General features: G+C 44.5%; 1 protein-coding gene and 1 long non-coding RNA gene across 6 annotated transcripts; one reads left to right on the forward strand and one right to left on the reverse strand.

Annotated features, from left to right (window-relative positions):
* Positions 1 to 2775: 2775 nt before the first annotated feature.
* Positions 2776 to 7517, reverse strand: LOC125739598 (uncharacterized). Its single transcript, XR_007397212.1, has 3 exons — positions 7421 to 7517; positions 6169 to 6244; positions 2776 to 5995 (listed from the first exon to the last, which is right to left on the reverse strand). It is a non-coding gene; the product is annotated as an uncharacterized LOC125739598 (long non-coding RNA).
* A 218-nt stretch (positions 7518 to 7735) lies between these two features.
* On the forward strand, positions 7736 to 16785 carry LOC125740286 (protein SSXT-like). Of its 5 annotated transcripts, XM_049011224.1 has the most exons (12): positions 7736 to 7947; positions 8825 to 8901; positions 9443 to 9527; positions 10376 to 10411; positions 11341 to 11500; positions 12258 to 12479; positions 12609 to 12776; positions 13048 to 13125; positions 13301 to 13465; positions 14137 to 14267; positions 14663 to 14724; positions 15432 to 16785. In XM_049011224.1, the coding sequence occupies exons 1-11, from the start codon at positions 7879 to 7881 to the stop codon at positions 14678 to 14680; spliced, it is 1209 nt and encodes a 402-aa protein (XP_048867181.1). In that variant the 5' UTR covers positions 7736 to 7878; the 3' UTR covers positions 14681 to 14724; positions 15432 to 16785. The 5 variants fall into 5 exon arrangements, 3 of the variants coding, with proteins under 3 accessions (XP_048867181.1, XP_048867179.1, XP_048867182.1); XR_007397496.1 differs by having other exon boundaries at positions 14137 to 14724; XM_049011222.1 differs by lacking the exon at positions 14663 to 14724 and having other exon boundaries at positions 7737 to 7947.
* The last annotated feature ends 238 nt before the right edge of the window (positions 16786 to 17023 follow it).

Raw genomic sequence — 17023 nt, forward strand, 5'->3', positions numbered from 1 at the left:
ACAGGACTTAAAGATTGCAGTGCCTACGGGCAAGAATTATCTCTTGGACCAATGGCTACTTCTTGTTTGCCTCTGACATTTCCATGTAACATCATCCTGCAGCGGTTATGGCTTCGGTTGAGAAAGACTCACCACTGCTTCCTGGGTCTTGAGAGGACACTGGCTCTGGGGTTTTCTGTAACACGCCCTGCTGTGTCCAGTGCTTTTCTTACTTAATTGTACGTAGTCTACAGTTTCCAGACTTCTACGTTCAGAAGACCGCATGGCTGTTTTGTGTTACTGCAGACCAGCCATTTGCATAAAAATATATATTTTTTTGTGTTTATATTTTGATTTAAATCATCTTATTCATATTATGATATGATGATGGGGTGATATCCTATCATAACCATGAATTTCCCCATCCCAATTTACTAATCTGGCAAAAACTAGTCAGAATGCCGAGCTGAGGGTAATAGAATCATATGAAAATCACTGATATGCTTAAGTCAAATCTTTTCTAGATATTAGATATTTATTTTTGTGATTTTAGATATCACAACAACACAGGGAACGTGTGCATGTGGGATGTCGTGGAAAGAGAGAGATGCTGAAACTGCTTTTTACAGCTGAGTGATTCGGTCCCTTCTGAGGCTGCTGAAGACCTTCAAGCCAAAACCCTAAAGCAAAGACTTAACATGAGTAACACAGTACTTATTAAGACATACTATGTTATTCATGTAGAATAAGTGTGAGCAGCCCCTAAAATGGGTTATACTTTTATTCAATACTGCCACCTGCTGGAGACTCTTGGAGACAAGTTAATAGGAAATGCCTGTGACCACGATGTTGAAAGATCGGCAACAAAAATATACCAGCAGCGGGTGACTGGCCGCCAAAACGATGTTGTATAAACAATGGACAATTTTACAACAATTCTGGTATTTCAGCAGTTCATCTTAGTGTGCTTTGGACCCTAGAATGAAATGAAGAGAACATGCAAACTCCATATACGAGGAACCAGGGAGGAGACCCATTTAAACATGGTTATTTAAAAGTTGCTGCTTCTTCATTACACTCTTAAGCATTAGTTTTTCCTTTAATGCAACCATTGTTTTTATTTGTGCATTGTAATGAACTCTAAAACCCCAATTTTTAGATCAATTACACATGGTGGGAAGGAGCTGAGGGACCCAAATGCTAAGCAGAAACAAGCTATGGAAAAACCTGCCACATCTGCGGTTGGTCATGACCTGTATGGTGGAGTAAAGAATGCCACGATCCATTTTTGAAAATGCTAACCCATGTCAGGTTAGTCTACAGGCCCTCAGGGCTCGGAAAGAGAAAGAAAGCGGGATTGGCAGCGAATTGCTGTGGAAAGCAGGGTGGCGGAGCCGCAGGCAGCCGTCCACGTCCCTGTCAATGCAGATCAGCTCTGTCCCCAAGCAAGCAGCAGGCTAAGAGTGAGATGAGAAAGGCAGCTGTGGATTCATCAGCACAGGCTCACTTTTAAACACAGCTACAAATGTCCTCAGCAAAGATGCAAATTTCTTTCCGCGTCACATGATGTGATTTGCCAATGATGGACGGATTATTACTTTAGGTGTGTGTGCGGGGTGGGGGGGGGGGGGGCGGGGGTGGTGTTCTTTGATGAAGGATTAAGAAAACCATATTTATCTGCACTGGCGATTTAAAAACACAAAGCTGAGGTAAACCTGAGGAGCTGGATGAGCATTGCAACGTCACTCTTCATGGAATACGCTATTTATTTTTTTTCACAAAAATGAAAGATAAGACCTGTGTAAAAAATCACTGCAAGACATCCCTGACAGTCATGGTCCACTACACTGAAGAGACAAACCCGTTTTAAGATCCAGAAGACAAAGTCACTCTGAAAATAAACAACGATGTATGATGCCCCTACTCGTTAGCCAGTCATTCGGGTATTGATTTGAAGTATCTTGTCTCCCGGTCCTCAGCAGCCTGCCTTGCTGTGATTTTGAAAGACTGGGGGGGGGGTCTATCATGTTGATCGATATGGACACCTGGGGGGGGGGGCTGCAAAATTAATCCTTGGGGTAAAACCTTAGAATAGGACTGATCTGTTTTTAGACTCGAAATAGGATGAGGGGGTGAGGATATAATGCAGTAGGTAACATGTTAAATCACTCCGAAAGGTGTGACTTTGGCTTCAGGCCAACAGCTACACACTCAGATCCAGACCATCTGCCATTTTAGGTTATAGTGGGGGTGGGTATGCATGGGGGGGTGCAGTCACATTATTGTCTGTACCTCTGAAGTTCAGATCATTTGGCTAGCAATTAGCTGCATAAAATGCATTTAGAACATTTTCCTTTCATTTAGTGCCAGTGGAAATTTGAAGGACTTTCATTTACCAGCCCAGCACATTAGGGCCATTAATTCCATGGATTTTCATGTATTCAGACAGAGGATATCAGAAAGCCCAGAGAGGACTCTCAAAGAGACCGCATGTAAAATCAACACAACTCTGGATTGGGATGCAAACCCACGACCCTGAGAGTGTCACTGAAACACTGTCATCTAATCTATTAAGCTTCACATGCTAACTGCAATTATCTACAAGGTGCTTTTATTACGCCTTGTGAAACACAGGAAACACTCTGCACTAATTGGGTACCCAGAAATGTTCATCGACTTAAAAGCAAACATGAGGCAAAAACAAATATTTGGATACTTCAGTGATAACTCCAGTAAAACAGGAAGTTCCACATTTGACCCGGGGCATACGTACATGCAAAGACACCACCTATAACCCACAACTTCCACACAGACATGAGAGCAGACCTCAGATCCACAGGGCTGCTTTCCCACCCAGACGACCTCCTGCAGAATCGTCATTTTACACACTAATTGCCAGGCTTCAGAGTAACCAGATCTTAGGGCTGCCCGGCAGCAGACCGGATCTGGCAACAAGCGACCCGCTTGCGGCCGCAGGCACTGTTCTGTGACGTGCGTGGCCAATAGGTTTCTCCCTGTCTCATGCCAAGAGGAATTCTCACTTTTTAGGGGGAAGTCCTGGAAGAAAATCTATCTGCAGGCTATAAATACACACGTTAACATGCATGACAGTGAGTAGCCAAGCCTCACAGCATATCTACAGAATCTTTTTTTGCCATTACAAATACATCCCGTATTGCCCTCCTTCTATGCTAATTCCTTAAATTCATCAGTGATACAACCCAAGATTGTAAAACACAAGGCTGAGCTACAGCCAATAGTGGTGTTCTATTCCATCAGGCCTGAAAGAAGAAAACAGCCTCTCTCACACACACATCAATGGAACAGTACATCTCTTTACATCTCTCCCCTGCACACCTGTTTTCTGTTGATCTTCCCATCAAAAATCGAAAAACTATTTTCGCTACAAGTTATCAGCTCATCCAATGTCAGAACATTTTCTTCTGATGAAGAGTGAAGCAGTTATCATCAAGCACAGCCTCAGAAAATACATAACAATAATTCTCCCTGGCCATGAGACTAAGTTATCCTCATCCGATCGCCAAGCTCGGGGACAACAGCCTAAATGAAGCACTTTACATTCTCCATTATGTCTTTTTCAAGTCTAAAGGGCCGTAGGCACTGGCACAGCCCAGAATGTGAGTTTTCAAAGGCTTCCAGATTAAAGTCATTGATGTTTCCAATTAGCTTAAAGCTTGGATCCCTTTAAAGATCAGCACTCCTGGCTACAACCCTGCCGTCGAGTTTTGAACTACGATCGAATGTTAAACAGGTTCGGATTACAGTGAAATGCAAAGCAGCTCACTGGACAGAAATAGGGTTTTTCCTCCTTTCATCTTAATGTGACTTTGGCACAAATTGCCAGTTTGGACCAAAAAGATAAACATTTTACACAAACAGCCAAAGCCCACCTTTAAGTATGAACAGAAATGAAAGGAACTGATGGATAAAGCTTAAGGAAAACCTAAATCAAAATAACATCTCAGTTGCAGATTTGTAATAACATTTATGTCAGCAAGATATAAAAAGTAACTTTGAATTTCAGGTTTTAGGTGAAAAATGTATACACAAAGATCAGATCAGAAGAAGACGGTCTTCCACCACTTTTCCTGGGAAAACCTGTGGCTGGTTCTCGATTTCCAGTGTCAGACTGAGTTATCCAGGAGCTAAGGTAGAGACCATCAGATTTTCCTAAGGTTTTCTAAAGCAACACAGAAATGCACTCCTGCCTAGTACTACGCAAGACCCACATGTCTCAAGAACTACCTCTAGCGCAGATGAGTTGTTTAGGGATAACCAGGTTCATCCATCCATCGGAAAGAACCTCTTGATCCTGTCTGTGAGCTGTATATTTTCAGTTGCAGCGATGTGATTCACTGTTTGAAGGAGTAGGCTGTTTGTATTAATGGTACTTTCCCTTTTCCAATTGGTACCAGTACCAAAAATTCCAGTACTGAAAGTGCCAATCCAACTGGGATACTTTTTTGGTAGTTCAGTACTTTGGGGTGGGACACTTTCTTTCTCGAATTGTTGTGCAAACAGTCTGCCTCTGAAACACAATACAACCTCTGTCTTGAAAAAAGTTACGAAATCAGAAAACAACGACAAACAAAGTAAAAAAAAGAAAAATAATAATAATGGACGCGTATGTAAATGAAGAGACCCAAGCTTCAACTGCTATCTGGACTGAAGGACATGCAGGTACAGCAAGATTGGGATTTTTCAAATATCGCAATATGATTTTGTTGTAATAAATACTGGGGTATTTATTTATAAAGCAGAACAGTTCATAAATTTCTCACAAACCTGTCTAGGAGTGATTTAATAAACAGCAAGGATGAAAATGATTGTATCAGAGAATGCATGCAACACTCATGCAAAATATAGCGGAGGTAAACCTTAAAGTGATGTTTTTAAACATATACTAGATAATATTGAAAAGGAATAAACACTAAAATTTGGAAGCTTGCTAAGTTTTTTTTTTCTTATTTCAGTAAAAATGTTTTAGCAAAACCTAAACCCCCTTGTGCTATAATTTCGGTACAGTATGAGGTATGAAGAAGCCCGATCTTAATATGGCTGACTGATGTAAGAATTACATGTGCATAACATGTGATCTTGGTGTTAATATTGCACATCATCCAGCTGTCCACGCCAGTGGGTTACGGTTGGGGTTGAAGTACCAAAAGTATGGTACCTGGTGTGCCCTAATAAACTCGAGAGTACGTGAATACTCAATGCTGTTTGCTGATTAATGAGGTACTGGTACAGTTTTATTCTACTGTGTTTTGAATTTTGCCGCTCTTATCTTATACTGTCCACTTTCTGCCGTGACGATGCAAATTTCCCACTTGTGGCACTAATAAAGGATTATCTAATCTAATATAAAACGTCAGGCTTTATTAATGCACTTGCCTTATATTTTGCACAGTGTTCAAAATGTTTGCATGGTTTAAAATGTGAAAACACTGATGTACCAATGAGCTGACCAATGTTTATGGCTTATGGTAAACACCGAGAAGATCTATTTTGTGCTTTCAGTCTGATGAGGGGGCATTAATCCATCTCCCATTTCCCAGATGGTCCCTTGGAACTACATAGTTTTTTATTTTTTTACCTATGTGTATTTCATGTTTCTTCTCTGCCTCCTCTTCCTCGCATTATCTACCTCAGCAACCAGTGTTTCAATTTCTTTCGCTTCCAGTATCCGCAAAAAAAATAAAAAATACATGAGATCAGAAGAGACAGGATTGGAGAAACATAGCACAAATGCAACACCTTCAATGGCTGGTACCTACTAATGACGGTAAGTTCAACGTTCCTCCCTGCAAAACAAAGGTCATGTTACCGTGGGCAAACAAATGCGTCTCACTTTACTGCTATCAACAAAGGGAAGGGACATTACCTCAAGCAACACCCTGATTGTGAGCTTAATCGTGTCATTGTCACCTGCATCTGTGTAATTCTTTTCCAGGAATTCTCTCAGTGTCTTTGCATTACAACCAATTGCGTTCGCCTGTTTGTGAAAACAGCAAAAACACATCTTGGGGGAAAACGTAACTGTATAGACGAAACTGATTATCTGACTGGTTGCGGTGGAGCATCACATAAGCAATCGTAGTAATCTGGGACTGTAAAAACACAACAAATGAATTAATAAAACCTGTTTCACACCTATGGTTAACTTACCTTTCATGCATGGTATGTTCCAGGAGGGTACATCCAGCATAGTCTGAAGGTTCTCGCCATGACTCTGAATGTAACACTTTGAAAGAAAGGAAAAAAAAGCTCTGAGCTGGATTTTTCAATTTTACCCCAGTTTCAAGCTGGAATTGAGGACCACACTTACAATACACCGGTCTGTCGTTTGTGTAGCTGAGAGAGGTGTGTGGGCCCTTACAAACAGGGTTATACAAATAATGGTAAAAGAAATCCGCTATCTCTGATCAGCTATAACATGTTGGGGACAAATTCAGGATGTTGGCTGACACCCTAGGCTGGAAAACACAATTTAAAGAGAGGATTTATGTTGATAAGGGGTATCAGAGGTCGTGGTTTTGATTAATTGCTCTTCACATACATGTAAACAAAGACAACTAGATTATTAACCTCAGTGCTTCTCATTTTGCTTAAAATTTCTCTTATTTCCAGGATCTGCCACAAAACAGACAGAAGCAAGTGCAGTAAAAAAATACTGCTAATACATTCAGCGGAAATAAATCGTGTATTTCTGTAAATGACCACAACTAGTAGTTGGGTGTCATTTCATCTATGGATACCATGTATGTCATCACATTGGCCATTAAAATCACGGTAGATGCAATGAACTAGTTTATCTTTGCCTTGTGTTTTTGCGGTGCATTCTGCTAAAGGACACTGAAAATAAACTTTCATTGACTGTAACAACATAGAGGCTCGTTAGCAACTTAAGTTACACACTCATAGTGGTGAAACCTTAATTCACAGCCGTCCGGAGAAAAAAAACCGTAATAGCTCTGTTATATGTAGGTGCCATATCAATAAAGGAACATGTTGTCGGATAATCAGAAATTGTGACGTCAACAGAGAGACCCATGTGGTTCCATCGTGCGCATGCGTGTTGTTTCGTCCCCCCCTGTGGGTGATACTAAATTGCGAATACATGGGAGGGTCTCGTTTCACTGATTTCTCACTTTTAGTGAAAAACAGATGGTGGCACGTTTGTTAAACGACGTTCACCTCTATTGTGTTCCACTTTCCAAAGGCCAATGTTTGATTTTTAAGAAACTGCGTTCGGAAACGCAGATTTCTCTTCTTTTTAAGTGACAGTAATTTCAGAATATTTATGCATCGCCGACAAGTTCAACAACAACAGACACAATTGAGTTGTTTTTAATACACGCCTTATAATGTGCTGTCATAAGTCTCCCGTAGAAACGTTAATACTGTCGCAGTCACTTACTTTAAACAAATACCAGTGGAAGAGTTCATTTTATTTCAGCATCTGATCTAGAAAGCTATCTGCCGCAGGTTCACATCCAGACTTTACTGCACCCCAGCGGCCCTAGAACAAACCACTGTCCATTTGAAGGTTAGGAGCAAGTGATTGAGAAACATATGAAAGGGAAAAACAACTACAATACAACTTTTCCGATATTGCCCCTGTTTCCGTTTTAAAAATAATAAATAAACAGATTTTTCGTTATATCAGATCACAATTTAGACACATTTCCTTGGTTTAGAGCCTTATGATATGGAGTAACCCCCCTCCCGGAATGGTACATTTCGTTACTGCAGCCCATTCGGTCCTGTGAGGCTGGAGCTGAGCTGTGTTCCTCTTTTGCTTGTGTATTTTCTATTTTTGAGATTTTTTTGTTTGTTATTTTTGGGAGGAGTGAATTTTTAAAATTTATAATCAATATGTCGGTGGCATTTGCAGCTCATAGGCAGCGGGGAAAGGGCGACATAACACCCGCGGGGATACAGAAGGTAATTCTTCCCTCTTTTTTGAGTGAAGTCGGGCAGCGTTGGCGGCTAGCTGTTAGCTGCTTGTATTGCGCAGAGCCTTCCATCAGGCCGGGGCGGCGGGGTGCTGACGAGGGGGGTGATATAGCAACCAAGAACGGCAATGCGAACACGTAAAGGGCAGTACAGGCAACCGCCAAAGCGAAGCCAGCCAGACGGTCCCGGTGGCGATAACTGAATTCTGGGAGGACGGAGGCTCGGCTGCTAAAATGGCCTGCAGCTGCCTGTCTCTGGGTGTTCATGCCTTTGTTACCTAGCCTAGCCTAGCCTAGCTTAGCCTAGCCTAGCTTGGGCGGGATAACTGTCTGATGTGCTCTTCGTAAATATCATTTAAACGAAAAGGCTCATATGAATTCGGTAACAAAAAAGAAAGAAAAAGAAAGCTATGACTCCTGAGTGTGTCGCTTTCTGTCCATAGCCTTTTTACATAAATGTTTTCCGTCTTGCGTTTGTTTATTGAGATTAGCCAGTTGTGGAAAGAAGACCTAGGCTGATTGTGGTTGGTGCAAGAGTGCTATCCTACAGATTACAGGATGCAGATTTTAACATAAAAGCAGGCTTTCTATCTAATATTCCTTACGATTAATCGTTGACGCTGTCATTCAGCTAAGAAATATTTTCAGTATAAGAAGTATTCGCTATATAAGTGTATCCTAACTATGTATTTATTAGAATTACTGCTAACTGTATATTTTTATAAGTGTTTTCAGTGTAATTGTATTGTCAGTGAATGGTAGCAAGGTAGGCATCATATTAAAACTGATTTAACCGTAGAAGCCAAATAGTACTTTTACAGTGTTCTTGCATAAACAGCATGTGAACAAGGTGTTTCTCCTTCCAGCTCCTAGATGAGAACAATCAGCTTATTCAGTGCATCATGGACTTCCAGAGCAAAGGGAAGACGGCAGAATGCTCACAGTAAGAACCTGGGCCTTAAACTGCGCCTTTCCACCAGGCCAGTGCCGGACACCAGCTGTCTGACCCCCAGGGGTGGTGTCCTTTGGGGGAGCTGACATCCTCAGTCCTAGTGCTGCACTTATCATGCTGGCAATAAGTACCAACCCCCCCGCCCGCCATATTTCGTCATTTTAATTAATATATATGGACGGGATGACACGTTGGCTTGTCACTGTCACTTCACACCTCCAGGGATGGGAATTTGAATTCCGTCTGCACTCTGCATGTGAAGTTTGTTCTCCCTTTGTTGCGATTTGGGTTTCTTCCTGCAGTCCAAAGACGTGCATTTAGTTATTTGCCATCTGTATACAGAATGTGTAAACACCTATGTTATCAAACATTTTGCAGATGATGCAACACTCATAACTTGATAATAAACATGGTGGTTTCTATTCTGAGAGTTCCAGAATCACAGAGAGTGTATTTTTGAAATATGTAGGTCCCCGTAATGTGTTTTTGGTGGTTACTTTTCAAAATGTTCTTTTTTTGTTGCTGTGAACAGGTATCAACAGATGCTTCACAGAAATCTGGTTTATCTGGCCACAATAGCAGATTCTAATCAGAACATGCAGTCCCTGCTTCCTGCTGTGAGTATTTGAAAAATAAATTTGAAAAATCTTTTTGCATATTTGTGTGTAAAACATGAGAATGTATATACAAGTTAGCTAGCTGTAGTTGTTCTTAAGGTCATGCTGAGAAGGATCGTGAAGCTTGCTAACCTAGCAGGCTGCATTGTTGGGTTTCCGAAATCAGCACAGATCCAGGAATACCAAGATGAGCTCTTTTGTAAATATCTGGTGTCATTTGCATTTCCAGAATGAAATCAAAAGTCATTAACATTTTATCCAACATATTCCAGTAGCATTAATGTCCTTTAAGTTTATAGAACAATTGCAAACCCCGCGTTAACTGCATCTTGTCAACATTTCTGTTTCCTATAAAGAGTAAAACTTTGAATTCCTAGTTTTTAATTGTGTGGGGGGCGACATTTGAATCGACAGGAAATGTTGCTTAATCCTGAGGTTCCGAAACACTCCTGCATACCGATATGTATTGAAAGATTTCTGGAATCAAAAAATTCTAGACGGGATACGAACTTCATGTCTTGACCTGTGTGAAGTGCACAGACACTCTTTCACCATAAGAGTGCGCAGGGTCTGTGGTCGAAGAGTCTTCCCGTCCTTTGGCTGTCGCACTGCCTCGGTGAGCTCTTCCTTCCATGTCCTGCCTCCGTCGTGTGGGCAGTGATGGTCTTAATCCTGTTAGATCACACTAGCAGGTTGTCGTACTGAGTGTCCGATTAGCAGTCATCTGAAGAACCTACTGTGCTGAAAAAAATGAATGTGGATGTGATTTGGAGCCAGAAATGCTTTTTTTTTTGTCCCCTCCTGATGAAGGTTAGATGTTCACCTAGATTTTCTGTACTTGATTTCAGAGGTCTGAACCCCCCAGCACTGAGATAAAGCATGAAGTGAGTATTTGTGGATATGGAGGACAAACGGAGTTCACTTGGGAAGGGACAAAGGGGAGGGGAGAGAAGTGTGCGTGTTAGTGGTGACAATGTAACAGAACCAGAACAGAAAGTAACGCATCCATGTGTCTGTGTACTTCATGCATGTAAAGATTGTGTTAAAAACTGTTCGATTCTCTGGTCCGTAATGTACCGTCAACTTGGTGTTTGAGGGAGAACTTCCCACGCAATGGGCAACTGAACTTGGCTTGGCAATGTTCTCGACGACCCATTTTCCATTCTTTTTGTCCTGTCATGACATCTGACATCATTCTTGTGCATCGTCGTTGTCATCATCATCATCATCATCATCATCCCACCTTCATCTTCATAACTTCAGTCAGGGAATAATAACGACCAAATCCAAATCTGTTCTTTCCTCTAGTTCATTGAGCTGATGGATAATGCATAAAGTTGAGGATGTCAGATGCTTGTTGACCCGGCAAGGTCATGTGACGCAGGAAGTTTAATGTAAAAGCATGTCGTCAAAGTCAATTCCTTTAGCATGATATCAGAATACACAGAGTATTCTGGCATTTTTACTGAAACAAAAAGGTACAACTTTTGTTTATGGTTAAGTCCTTAACTGAAATGTTGAAATATCCTTTGTCTTAATTGGAGTTTTAGCTTTTATGACCAAACACATCTGGGTGTAGTTGATCCTGTGCTTCCGCCTTCAGGGGACTGAGTGACTGACTTAGTCCGGCTCTCGCTTTTCCTGACCTGTACGCCTGAAATCTTGGCTGTAGCTCCACGCTCCTCAGGGCTTCTGCCATCCTTTTGTCCCTGCTGTTTGCCCCTTGTTCCTTTTAGACTGCGATCTGCTCGCGTCTCCATCGCTAACCTCTGAAATGTGTCTCTCCATCCCCTTTTCGGCCCTCTGTCCGCAGCCCCCTGCACAGAACATGCCCTTGGGTCCCGGAGGGATGAGTCAGAGTGGGCCCCCACAGCCGCCACCCCCCCACGGCCACGGCATGCCCAACGATGGTATGGTCGGCGGAGGCCCCCCGGCTCCCCATATGCAGAATCCAATGAACGGCCAGATGCACGGTAGGTCCCGCCACCCCCCCCCCCCTTCCAGACCGTAGAGGCTTTGGGAAGGTGAAATGACAGCAAGGGCAAGGTCTGTTTTTCACTGAATAGAATTCCCTGCAGGGGGACCAGGTTAGACTGGACAGCCACCGGGGGGCGCTCTGTAATAGCTTCTGTGTCCTTTGAATTCCTGTCGGGCCCTATTTTCTGTATTGCCTACTAATATTAAAGTAGATGCATGAGCGATATTGTCAAAGGAGTAGAGAGGCTGATAAAGGTTTCTGTTATGAAAAGCTTTGTTAGTGATGGAGATTATTTAAGTCAAATTTGTAGGCAAGTCAAGAATAATACAGTACATAATTATATATTATTTTTAATAATAATTACATACTGTACCGTACCACAAGCCAACAAACCACTGAAGCCGCACAATGTTTTCACGATTTCACAAAGTGGTACATGTGTTAGTTATTGTGAACCATTGTGTTTACCTCAAATTTATTATGTGTTACTTTATGGCAGTCTGTCCGAGATGTCCGTAAGTGGGCTGTTCTTACCCCAGGCACTGCCTGTAATTTTTAGTGTTAACGCGCTGTACACTTCTGAGCGATGTTATCATGGTAACACAGATAGAGATGGAGGTCGGAGCTCCGCACTGCTGTATTGGTTATACTCATTCCATCTGGTACCTTCCGACATCTTGCATAATCCCTGGTGCTTTAGTCTTTCATCCCGTGCTGATCTGTATGGGCCCTTCACTGCCTCCTTCCCCCAGCCCCCAATCACATGCCCATGCAGGGCCCGGGACCCAACCAGCCCAACATGCCCGGGGCGTCCATGAACATGCCCCCAAACAGTCACGGCTCAATGGGCGGCTACAGCCACACCGTGCCCTCATCGCAGGGCATGCCCGTGCCCAATCAGATGAACATGAGCCAGGGCCAGCCAATGGGCAACTACGGGCCGCGACCTGGCATGAACATGCAGCCCAATCAAGGTACAGTCCGCCTGAGGCGCTCTTAGCAAATCACAAAGTTAATAACAGACCAAGGGCGTTGTGGCCACTCTTGCAGAATGTTCTGCATGGCGTGTGAAACCTGCTGCGATGTCCTCTGCTTCTCGTAAGGCCCCATGATGCACCAGCAGCCCCCGGCCCAGCAGTATAACATGCCTCCTGGGGGTGGTCCACACTACCCGGGCCAGCAGAACCCCATGGCCATGATGGGTCAGGTGAACCAGGGGAACCACGTCATGGGTCAGAGGCCCATGCCCCCGTATCGACCGCCACAGCAGGGTAAACACCCCTTCCTCGTCTACCTGTCTCTGTCCGGGCTTTGTGAGCCATCTATTTCACGCACTTGGACCCAAGCGGGCATGCTGGCTCTGTAAACGTGTTTATAATGGACCAGGTGTATTTGACTAGCGAATTAACCAAAATGTTGTCGTTTCTGTTGGCTGACGGCGTTTTTGTTTAGTAAATGAATTATGCAGTTTTGGGCTCATCCGCGCCGGAAAGCGTGCCTTCAGGTTTGTGATGCAAGCTTTTCTGTGTACGCTGTGTACAGGGCCGCCCCAGCAGTACCCGGGCCAGGAGGATTACTACGGAGAACAGTACAACCACGCAGGACAGGGAGCACCGGAAGGTGGGGCCTGGGTGCCAGAGTTGTTTCCGGTTCATCCCCTTTCTCTGGGTCTGGGGGCAGAAAGACAATGTGAAATCTCTCATCAATAAACACTTGTTTGCCATTTGATAAAACTTTGCTGAATCCATGAGGTACAGGGTGTGATTATGGTTACCTGTGCGCCTCTCCCCCACAGCGAATGCTCAGTACGGCCAGCAGCAGGAAACGTACCAGCAGGGCCCCCCACCGCAGCAGGGCTACCCTCCCCAGCAGCAGCAGCCACAGCAACAACCCCCACAGCCCCAGCCTCAGCAGCCGTACCCGGGCCAGCAGGGATACCCCCCGCAGCAGCAGGGATATGGTACGTTCCTTTTTGTCAGGGGTGTGGCCCGAGATGGAGACGTGGTCAGGAGGCAGTTCAGCCTTCTGGGTGTTCGGGGATCCCTGTAGGGTCACTGCATTTGTACCACTCAGAAAGACGGACAGAGCACGTGAAGGGTGAAGTTAGCAGCTAGGCACCGCACCTGACTCGGTGACTTGGATGACGAATGGATCCGCGCAAAATGCATGATTGCCGTTTTTATATAGATTGGAGCTCTTAGAACGGTGCCTGAAGAGAAACAGAAACGTGTTTGCGGTAGCCTGCGTTAATCTGCACAGCTGCGTTCCGCGCGTGAGCCGCGGCACCAGAAATGCTAATGAGCTCCTAGCAGCGGTGATTTAGCGGCGGTCTCTGCGGGGACGAGCCGGGACACCTGGGTGACCTTATGAGGGCATCGACGTGTCGGAGTGAGAAACGACCTCCGCAGATCACTGTGGGACAGAGGCAGAGAGTTAATGGGACTCCAGTGGGGGGGGGGGGGGGCTGTAATGTGTTCGGAAAGAACATGTGCGAGTGGTCCCTTGAGGGCAGTGTAACACCCAACGCGGTCCCTCCTGATTGGTGGAGTTGCCACTCCACAGTATGGTGCAGGTGCTGACGTATGTGTGTGTGTGTGTGTGTGTTTGCATCTTCCCCGTTCTCTCCCACAGGTGCCTCTCAGGGAGGTGCAGGACAGTATCCAAACTACCCCCAGGGACAGGGTCAGCAGTATGGAGCCTACAGGCCCCCACAGCCAGCCCCCCCCCAAGCCCAGCAACAGCGCTCTTATGGCTACGACCAGGTAGGTGGAGAGGTAAAGGTTCCCGGGTAGCTGTGGGAGGCCATGCCCTTGTGCTTTGGCCTGACTTTGATGGCCTGCCCCAACCAGGAGGTGATGTGCATGCCAGTATTTTGAAATGTTTTCAGTGTAGTGCTACGCCATCCGGGCCTTGTTAGTGGCTAAATGGTTAGCATGGGAGCTAATTCTGTCAGGGAGTGTCAGGATGTCATGTGATCAGCCCCGGCCAATGGTGTGTGGGAGCCTGCTGTATTGACACAGGCCCTGCTGACTCGAGCAGTACTCGCTGAAGCCTGCAGGAGCCGCCGGAGGACCACACACTGCCACCCCGAGTCCAGGGTGGCTCTCGCTGGGGGAGCCCCAGCTGTATTTTTCATATCTTTATTTTTGAAATTCAGGCTCACATGAGGAAATAAGGACCAGGTCTTTGAACCCCTGACTTTAACTAAAACACGTGAAGGTAATGGTTTCAGTGAAGATGCTGACTTAAAGCCAAGCTGGTTTGAAGTCTTTTTCTTTCTTTCTTTTCTCTTTCCATCTGTTTTCTGTCCTCTTTTTTTTAACAGTATTTTGTAATCAGGGGTCGAAATATTGTTGAAGGTCCCTGAACAAGAAAATCAAAATTACAGACAGAAATGGCTGCTGTTGGAACTAACGGTTCTGCTGTGGAACGGTTTCTGTTGTAACTTTTGTTTTTTTGTAAAATTAGGTAATTTAAAAAAAAAAATTGCAGGCTTATTTTAGTGGGCATATGTTCCAAAATTAAACGGCTGATGTTGCATTTAGTGTAGAGTCGTGCCAAATACCAGTTTTATCATTTCGGGAAGCCACCTTCGACCCCTGTTTAGAAATGTGTGAAATGCTAACAGACGACAAAGAAATGACAAGAAAAAGTGAGATAATATCTAGGTTCGGTTGGCATGAGCGTTGTGGTCTTTTGTATGGTGACATCTGCTGGTGTGTTGCGGTATTGATCTGTATATATCAATATATATAAATTTGGTTGAATGGGACAAGTTGGACAAACGCATCCTTAACAGCATACTGTAGACACTGCATCAGCTGGGGTTTTGCAGAAACATTTCAGGATGTTCAAGTGAACCAAAGTTTTTCTTGGGTGTTAGACCACTGGCTTTAACGCATACATTTGTTGTTTTTCTGCCTCAGGGTCAGTATGGAAGTTACCAGCAGTGAAGGGTGAAGGTCTTTCTCTTGTGCACAAGCCTGTGATGCCAGCCGCTCGTGGCCCTCAGGACTGGATTGCCTCCAGGAGTGAACCTCTTCCTTCACCCTGCTCTCCGGATCCGTACCCCCCCGCCTGCATTCCAGCAGAGTCCTCTGCTCTCGTCTCTTCTTTCCTTTCTTTTGAAGCCCTCTCATGTTTAAACTTCCTAAATTGGGGATTGCCACTCTCAGCGGCGGCATCGCCAGTCGGTACGTTCGGTATTCCCCGGTCAAGTCCGTCTGTAAATCTGTCTCTGTAATATCGACCAGCGAAAGTGGCCAAGTCTTGTCGCTCTGCCAGTGCTTTTAAATCTGCCCCCACGCTGCGATGCCTTAAATGTTAACGAAACGGGGTCGGGCTGAGTTGAGAGTGACGAGCCGCCTTATTCTAAAGTTCAGATCACAGATGTATGTCCGTCTTCATTTCCTGCTAGCTGACTAACCCTTGTTGTGCGGTTCTGTGTGATTTTTTTTTTAATTATTATTATTCCCCCCCCCCCAGTTTAAGCAAAGCAATAAGTTGGACATCGTTTTTGTCCTTGTGATATAAGACGTAACATGGAGAGGCAAACTTTTGTATGAAATTCATTTGAATAACCGATGTACAAATGTATTTTATGCTTTTAGATAGAATTAAATTTGTATAGTGATCTGGAGTCTAGTACAGGATATTTTCATGTTGAGTGTTTTGAATTTAAATGTGTTTTTTTTTGTAAGCTGTGACCGTTTTTTGTCCCTTTTTTTATACATATAATTTTACGTATCATGAATATCGGTTTCATGCACTAGACATGTTACACACTCTGGTAAAGTTGACATGTTTTCCTATGAAAACACACCTTCACGTGTATTTTAATGGTCTGCCCATAGAGGGCACCATTTCAACAGACTTGCACTGTTGCTTTCGGGTTGCGTGTGTTCTGCCATGCAACAGAGAGTCCGCACCCGCTCCAGGTGAGGCCGGATCAGATGTCCCCCCTCCCCTTCAGCTCTCTGGACACGTTTAAGGTCGCTGGCTAGCAGTGCAAAGCGCCGCGCCCTTGCGATGGTCGCGAGTCGTCTAAAGATCATGTTGCCCTGAGCCTTCTCCACCGCGGGAGCTTAAAGGGCACCGCTGGGAACTGCGGGTCTCCGTCTGACCGCTGCTGAGCTTCTCACAAGGTCATGTGCTGTACTAATCTGCAGGACCTCCATACCTTTGTCTGTACCGTAACATCTGGATTTTTTTTCCCTTGACCACTGAATGCAAAGCTGTATGTCCCAAGATTTGAACAATAAATAAATTATTGTAATTTTTTCCCGTATTGTGAGATGTCTGATTCTGTGCTCCCAGTGTGACAGATCTGGGAGCGTGTCCCTCTGGTCTTGTTTCAGTCTTTGTCTCACGGTTCCCTGGGTATAGTTCTGTTCCTGACACCAGTCCGGTCCCTCTGGTCTTGTTTCAGTCTTTGTCTCACGGTTCCCTGGGTATCGTTCTGTTCCTGACACCAGTCCGGTCCCCCTGGTCCTGTTCCAGTCTTTGTCTCACGGTTCCC

Source organism: Brienomyrus brachyistius, chromosome 4 (genome assembly GCF_023856365.1).
Source record: "Brienomyrus brachyistius isolate T26 chromosome 4, BBRACH_0.4, whole genome shotgun sequence".
Classification (NCBI taxonomy): domain Eukaryota; kingdom Metazoa; phylum Chordata; class Actinopteri; order Osteoglossiformes; family Mormyridae; genus Brienomyrus; species Brienomyrus brachyistius.